Source organism: Amaranthus tricolor, chromosome 14, assembly GCF_026212465.1.
Source record: "Amaranthus tricolor cultivar Red isolate AtriRed21 chromosome 14, ASM2621246v1, whole genome shotgun sequence".
Lineage (NCBI taxonomy): Eukaryota > Viridiplantae > Streptophyta > Magnoliopsida > Caryophyllales > Amaranthaceae > Amaranthus > Amaranthus tricolor.
The window spans coordinates 17798953-17807520 of record NC_080060.1 but is presented as its reverse complement, the minus strand read 5'-3'; the positions used below and the strand labels follow the sequence as shown (position 1 = coordinate 17807520).

General features: G+C 33.0%; 1 protein-coding gene across 2 annotated transcripts; it reads right to left on the bottom strand.

The window, feature by feature from the left end:
• Positions 1–861: 861 nt before the first annotated feature.
• On the bottom strand, positions 862–5713 carry LOC130799587 (formyltetrahydrofolate deformylase 2, mitochondrial-like). 2 transcript variants are annotated; one of them, XR_009039313.1, is made up of 9 exons: positions 5432–5713; positions 5094–5206; positions 3709–3859; positions 3493–3566; positions 3239–3398; positions 1798–1896; positions 1615–1701; positions 1303–1507; positions 1067–1207 (listed from the first exon to the last, which is right to left on the bottom strand). XR_009039313.1 is itself a non-coding variant. In XM_057662729.1 (8 exons), exons 1-8 carry the CDS (start codon positions 5564–5566, stop codon positions 1061–1063), a joined length of 966 nt encoding a protein of 321 aa, XP_057518712.1. In that variant the 5' UTR covers positions 5567–5708; the 3' UTR covers positions 862–1060. The 2 variants fall into 2 exon arrangements, 1 of the variants encoding a protein (XP_057518712.1); XM_057662729.1 differs by lacking the exon at positions 1303–1507 and having other exon boundaries at positions 862–1207; positions 5432–5708.
• Positions 5714–8568: the final 2855 nt, after the last annotated feature.

The following is an 8568-nucleotide window of genomic DNA, read 5'->3' as shown; positions in this document are numbered from 1 at the left end:
TTATCAAAGATTTAGCTGCATTTTATTTTACCTATTGGTGACTTTGATGATTATTGTGTATTTATGTTTATATTATGTTTTGAGAAAACAATATGTGTTACTCTCTCAATTGTAATATTTTAAACTTATGTTTTTAAACTATTTGTAAATTTTAATTGATTTTAGCAGTTTGGAATTTAAGACTTTCGCATTATTATTGTAAACATAATTATTAGTGTGAATTAGTTACCGAGATTGTTATGCCTGTTACACTAATACTCTAGATATTACTAATAAAAATAGCAACTATTACTATATCAGAAAGGAGAATGCAAATATTAAAGAGCACTTGGCTTCTCATCATATCTAGGGTATATATAAGGGATGATGAGAAAGATGAGAGGTCTAGACATTGATGAAGATAATGAAGAAGCTGCAAATATTAGTGAGCAAAATGACAAAATAATCAAAATATATATACATAAAATTACTATAAAAATTTTCCATACTAGAGTAATCCCAAAATGATAAATAAAATTACCCCCTAAAGGCTCAAACTACATCATGAATGATTCGTCCCTGATGGCATTATATTCCACGTCTTTTCTTTCCATTTGAAAGTCCAAAAACTTCCAAAAGTTCAACAATATCATATCATCAAAACTAATGACTGATTTTCAACATGTCTACTTAATAAACTACTAGTCCATTTTAAAATTCCTAGATCCATCACTCTTTTTTTTTTTTTTTTTTTTTTTATCATTTTAGTGGTTGGGGAAGAGATTCAAAGCAGAAGTTTCTTCCATAATATGGTATTCCAACTAAACTCAATTAAACATTGACAGAAAATAAAAAACAATTTAGTATATAATTACACTCAAATATCTGAAGTATTTTACTTTTATTAAATACCAATTAATAAATGAGAAAATTGAGCAACCAGAACCAGTGAAAATAGCAAATATCAAAAATAGTTATCTAGCTTTATTTTATGTGAATGTTTTGTAAAGAAAAACTGGCTAAAAATGAATGTTAGTAATTAGTATATACATACATTAGACGACCCTAAAGCATTTTCCTCTTAAAACACGACGGTCTTGTTATCGAGATAAGGTAGAACACGTAGCTCACAGTAATACTTTATTGCCTTCGACAGACATTGCTTCTCAAGGTTCTCTGATTTCTGTACGAAACTTCGCAAGTTATCTCTATGCGACACTCGCTCAACCTACACTTTCAAATATGCAAGCTAGTTAATGTATGCTCAAATTATCAAATGGATTCATAACAAACAATCAGACAAACAAACAAGCATGTCATTACTCCAATGCCTGGTTAATATATGTTCAAACGAGGGTCGCTTGTGCTTTACTTGAAATACTCCATCCGTCCCTTTAAATTTGCTACACAACATCCAAAAGGCTCTAACGTCGAGTTATGTAATGGAGCAAATTCAAAGGGACAGATGAGTATTGCTTCTTTTTTCTGAGACTTGCAGGGGTGGACGAGGTTTGGAATAAGAGATGCCCTAAATGTTTGTAGTTAGAAGTCAGCGAACTCAAAAAAGGACATCAGTAGAGCAGTGACAGTCATATGAACTTAACTCTTAAAGATATGTTTCTGAGAAGCACATACCATTTGTTCAATGATGGGTCCTGCATCAAGTTCTTCTGTCACAAAATGACTAGTGGCACCAATTAATTTTACTCCACAATCAAACGCCTGTGAATGTTGACCACAAATATGAGCCAAAGAAACAAACAATATATCATGCAAACAGGGGAAATAACCAAAACCATACAGGAAAAAACATTAAACCTGTCTTGAAGGATTCCCGCCCTTAAATGACGGCAAAAGGCCATGGTGAATGTTAATGATGTCCTTTCGATACCTTTTCAAAAAATCTCCAGAAAATATCTGCAAAAACGAAGGAATATTGACCAACATCCGATAGCAATATTGGAACAAAGCATGAGGGATACAGTATTTAGTCTTTGACATGTGAGAAAAGCTGCTCCCTGAAACAATTGGAAGCCACTAATCTTAACACTCCACAACAGAGTTCCTTTACATCAAAAGGTTCTGAACATCTGATTTACTTGATTTCCAAAGACAATCAAATCTCAATAGTTTCTGTTGCCAAATTAACCAGAGATTTTTGAATCATCAAAGAGCGTTTTCTCCATTTACTTGGAGCATATGCCATGTGCGGCTTAGTAAGGTTAGCAATGGTGGAAAGAGTGCCCAAGAAAGGAGTTTCCATTTTTGTACAAGTGAATAGGAAGTTGGTGTGGCTTAGGAGATTGTGCAAGAAACATTAAAAAAGATTGTGTTGCAAAGCATGGCTCGATCGAGCCCTGCCGCTTGATCGAGCAGGCAACGTTGTTGATCCTCAAAATAGGATGCTCCTTCTTTAGTCGATTGAGCGAGCCTATTGCTCAATCAAGCGAAGGTCTTGATCACTTTCTGTTCCTTAATGCTTTGGTCTTTTTTATTACTTGTTTCTCTATATATAGAAAGGTCAAGTTAAACCTTAGTGATGTTATTTTAACCCTTAGACACAAAGACATTAGCCTCTAAAATACTCTCCCCATTGTCTAACCTAGTCTCTTAGTATCTCTACCATTGTAATTTCTTCATATTCGTGAGCTTATGCTCTTGTCCTATAAACAATAATCAAAACTAGCCTATGTGAGGACGTAGGCTTTATTTGGTGAACCTTGTAAATTTGTTTTCGTTTGTTTAAATTGTTTATAGTTCATTTCATTTCAATTACAAGCACAATTGCTCCAGTCCATTAATTGCATCGAGCACCTCATTCCTCAACATTCCTAACCCGTTTGGTTCGTAGTACATCAATCATTTCACTTACACAGTTACTTCTACCTTCTACAGTACAAATGCATCTTGGCATGTTTATACAGAGGCAATATCCGGGATGAAAAGTGAAGTGCAAGTAAGACAGTAATTTTGTCTGGCCCAAAGATGCTTGTGTTAGTTAAGAATCCCAACTAATTTCAAAAAAAATAGCAACAGTCGCCAACCAAAACTCTATATCATTCTTTCTTTTGCCCAAATATAACTTGAATCTAGGATCAAATTGCTCATAGAATATCACAAATACAAAGAACCACATATGAATCTAATATCTGAAATCAAATTGTTTTGCAGGTATATAAAAGCTGCCGTTGTATTAGCTAGTACCAAAGAAATTAACTTGAAACAGCAAGTAAAGACTTCTTTTGGAAGATTGAGATACCTGCATATACCTAGCCAGTACTAGGAAATCCGTGTCCTTGACTAGATCCAAAATCTCTTCCTCAATGTTTTTTCCTTCAGTTAATTTTAGGAAATGATATGGAATTCGCTGCCGCTCAAGAAAACGCATCACGTGAGAGTCTGGGTGTCTATGATGATTGCTGCAACATAAATAATGGCAAGAAGAGAATCAGTCAATGGCCATATTAGCTGAAGAGAGTAAAAAGGCATGCTAAGACCGTCTCTAACGATAACCTTATCACTCTTGTTATATCTACAGGCAGTCTCCCATCCTGCCACGCATGTAGCAAGTCAACAAGACAATGGTCCTAAGAAAAAAAAATAACAAACAAACAGTTCAGATGTAACTATAATGCAGCAATACATCAATCTAACCACAAAAACTATGGAACAACTCCTGGTCAGAATACGTGATTAAGAAAATAAGTACATAAACAAATGGGGAATGACCTGTTTTGAAGCAAAAACAGCAATTTTGTATTTTGGATCTAAATCAGGCACACGGACAACTGATTTCAGCGCGTTGAACATTTCTGAAATTTTGAAGAAGTCCTCATCCATTTGCTCCCTTGGCCATTTAGAAGGATCAAAAACAAACTCGCTGTGAAGCAAAAATGCAAATATTTGTCATTTTGAAACTGAATGCGCACTACCCTAATTGATATAAAACAAATCACATTGCATTGGTGCACCCAGGAACTAAAGTGTTCATTTATGACAAGTAAATGTAGCACTGCTAAGAGAGGCCATGAGTGGGGAAAGGGCAATGAACAATAAAAAGGCTGAACCAAGTCATTGAAGAAAATTGCCCACAAGTGATGCCCAACACCAAAGACGTCATTCGTCTTTACCTTTTTACCAAAACAAATTTTAAGAACAAAGAATAATACATGCTGAATTTGCACTAATGCACAACATGTCCCTTGATACCATAATACGCATCTCACATGTTTGGGAATAGAAAATTGAATTCCTTCTATAGAGGAGTACACTGTCATCATTTCCTCACAACAATGGCATCCTTCATTTTGCAAATACCAACACATTATTAACACAAATTGTATTTTACTTTCTAGAGTTGTACTAATAACTATAACAAACTCATTTAGTATCGTTTTTAAGGTAGGAGCAATAAGAAATCATAATAGGATAAAAAGGAGAAACTACAAAAGCTAAATTACTGATAGCTTTACACTTAAATAACAACATAAGAGGGAAAGGAAAGGAAGAGAACGGGAAGGGAAGAGAGGGAAAGGAAAGGAATGAGAAGAGAATAATAAGGAAAGCTTCCTTTTTTATCCAATTTTTTTCTTCAAAATCTTTCCACTTTTGAAGAAATATGACAACTAAAAACATTAATACACTCCCAAACAATTACTCCCACCTTTTCATCCTTAAGGTTTTAATTCCCACGAACCTAATTCCTTTCAAATCCCTTTCTTCCAAATCACTCTCCTCCAAACAAAGGAAAATACATTCGACCAAATCACTCCCCATCATTTTCCCCCGATTCCCACAATCCAAACATCGACTTAGTTATTTTACTGTTCATGGGTCTTGTTAGGGATTGGAGAATCAATAGTATGCTATCAACTGGCATCTTCTTCTTTCATAAAAAGAGCCTTAATAATAAACAACTTATACCATTTATCAATGTTATTTGAGATCTTTACACAAATCAAAATAAGAACTTCAAATTTAAAACGTGACCCAACCTCCCAAGTCTCAATCAAATCATTACAAAAATTACCAAATCCCCAACAGCCTCAGTACAAAAAAAAGGAACAAAACAAAGATACAAGTACAAAAAAAATATCAAAAGCAAAGAGAATAACCTTCTTGAATAAAAGACATGCTTGTTTTCAGGTACAAAAATATCAGCTCCAAGAATGTTTCCACCTCTTAAAGCAATACATTCTGATAACTTTGCTACAATACCAACTGCATCCTACTTTTTCAAATAAATCACTATTTCAAACTTCGAACAAATTAAGCTAAACTAATACATTCTCATGACTTTGCTATAATACCAACCGCATCTACAATACCATAAATTTCAATATTTCAAAATTACTACCATAAAGATTCAATCTTGAAACAAAATAAGGTGGATGGCACCAAAAAAAATTTAAATGAAAAGACAAAGAAATAAATAATTACAAGAAAAACTTACAGGGCAATGGAAGACATGGATCCCATGAGTGAGAGGAGGATTTAGGGACTGTTCAGAAATTTTCAATGAACTAAAGGATCTTTTGGCTATTTTGGGAAAATGAGGATGAGAACGGATCTTTCTGAAGAAATTCATATGCAATTGAATTATGTTTGCTTTATTTTCACTCGCTCAATTTTCCCGATTTTTATTGTGTTTGGCTTTTCACTGATCTTAAGAAAAACGGTGGCTAACCACTGACCAATTTTTTTGAGATAAAACGACAAAAATGATGCGAGGTTTGAAGTTGAAACGAAATCGTTTTAAATTGTATCTTAAACTTGGACAGAAATTCTTTAATTGCATGTTTAGGCCTAATAATTGTCGCTTTGATAACAAGACCATTCTTCTAGTGACCACCAAGTTCATACATATCAAAACACCTCTATATTTTCAACAGCACCGAAAATATTACCTAAAGTTTTATGCCTGAAAACTCAGCACTATTATCTTAACAAAGATTTGACGGGCATAACCGTGGACTCATCCGGCACATTATAAAATATCTCCACCTTCCTATCATCTAAGACAACAATTGTGGTAGCTTTGACAACTCTCTTGGGTGTCAATCCTTGCAAATTACTCAATACTCCAAAATGATTAGTTCTCTTCTCACCTATCTCAACAGCTCACATATATGATTTTTTCATATCCGTCATGATCAAAGTAGACTCATTTTCAACTTCAATTAATGTTGTTAATGTTGTTACCAACACACCCATGTCCTCTTATTTAAGTTTCTTTCTTCTCTTAGGATCTGCTCGGCCACTTGATTAACCGGTTGTCCTAATTAAGCTAATAGTATCATCATTCTTTTCAACCTCATTAGTCATTACTATCACCCTCTTCGTCATCTCTAGGGCCCTTAACCATGCTTCCACTAGCATGATCGTTAGCGTAAATCTCTTACAACTTCTCATAAAGAGAAAACGACTTACAAAACAAAGCAACAGCTCTATGTTTTTCCTGGGACATATTTCACCAAATATCAATCAAAAACCATATCAAATGGCATTTCACCAAATATCAATCCAAAACATATCCAAAACTAATCGAATATTTTTGTTGTAGAGGTTTTTTGACGTGTATTTTGTCACTAACATGGGTTTTGGTTTCGGTTTCTAAATTATTTTGCCATTGCTTGGATAGCTTCAGCAATGAGAGGAGTACAACCACAGACAAGATATGACAACCGATATGAGAATATTGTGGGAAATATGTTTGGGTTTTAATTTGAGTAGTTTAGGAACAGTCGCATTTGCCTTTTTCTGGTCATAATGTGGTGTTGGAAATTCAAGCTGTAATTGTTTATTGCCCAACAAACCTTCAAACAAGCTAATGTGGAAGGGAGCTCTACTTGCCTACATAATAGTTTATTTTCTAGTAGCTTTTGTGGGTTACCTTATGTTTGGTAATAAGGTTGAGGAAACATCATGAATTCTATTCAGAAACCTACTTAGCTCATTATTGTTGCCAATTTGTTTGTGATAATTCTTGTCATTGGAAATAACCAAGTAATTTACACAATATATAATAACCATCAAATATGTATGATCACATTATCTATGACTATTACTAAAACAAAACACTACCGACATCATTACCTTTTAAAAATATTTACGTGTTGCTTCCTCATTAAAAATTTTCCGCCTAAAATTCAATGAGGATGTCATTGTTATTATAATTATCTTTGATTTTAGTAGTTTCTAATTTTGAGTATAATAATTCATATTGATTGCTTTTTTACTTTTTAGGTCACACTAGTTGTGGCCAAGTTATGCTTTCGAAATTCATAATGTTATTTTATAGACTTCTATTAATAATAATACGAATGAAAATATTGAAATGTCAATGTGCTGTAAATGTGTGAAAATGTAAGGGCTAAACATATATATGTAGTAGTAGGAAGCAGCAACAAACTAAGAGATGAAAAAGTATTAAAGACTTTATATGTTCAGCTATAAAGCGTAACAAGGTTGTTCAAGAAACAACCAATTCAGATATAAATTCAATTATACTATTGTCAATCAACTGGTTGTTCAATGATAAGTAATGAAATATACATCTAAACAACAACTATGGTCATCTTTTAATGTGAAAGGAGAAGATTGATGAATTCTCTCAAATCTTTTACCGAATTTGAGTACAGGTTGGAGATATAACATCATTGAACACATTATTTAAAAGTCACAATCAAAGCTTTTATCAATCTTATGGAGCAAAATCGTTTTTATATATATCATTGTTATGTACTTTTATATAGTTCACCAACAATACTATCACTAATCACATTTATTATAAGTTACCAAAAAAGCCAGAAGTCCCAATATGGATTAAATCAAATTAAATGACATTTAAAACCAATCCAGGCGTTTGATTATCGAATCGTTTTATGTTGTTCCAATGTTGTACAGGTGAGAAAGATGCAAGAAAGTATACGCATCATAGCTAATTTGTTCTCGAAACTCTAATTATTCAGTCGCATAATTAATTAATAAATTATTTTTTGTTGATTGGTAGAAATGAGATGAGCGCCAATTTCAGATATCATAATTGTGTGCACGCCTTATGATTTATTGATTATCAATAAACCAAAAAGGATCGAAGTAAAGAAATACCTATCTTCAACATCTTCATTCATTTGAATTCAAAGTGCAAATTCACAAATAGAAATCAAAAATCCAAAATTTATGAAAACAACAAATTTCAATATGATAAAATAAACTTAGGTGTTATAATGTAAAATTAGCAATTAAGAAACTCAAATTATCAAATTCACCAAATTCAAAAGCAAAAAGCAATGGAATGCATCAAAATACAACAATCACACAACTTACAAAACAAATAATTAAAAATTTTTAAAAAATGGTGCAGTTCCTCATAATTCAATAATCAATCTAAACCCTAGAATTAACAAATGTGAACAAAATAATTCAAAAAAGCCTACAAATGAAACTGCATTTGAAAACAACCACTCCACTAACTGAACATAAAAAGTCGTAGGCTTGAAGGCACCATAGATTGAGGATATAGAGTGATTTTTAAGAGCTTCACCACTAAACAATAACTTTGATCCTGGTTTTTTCATCAACTTCTGC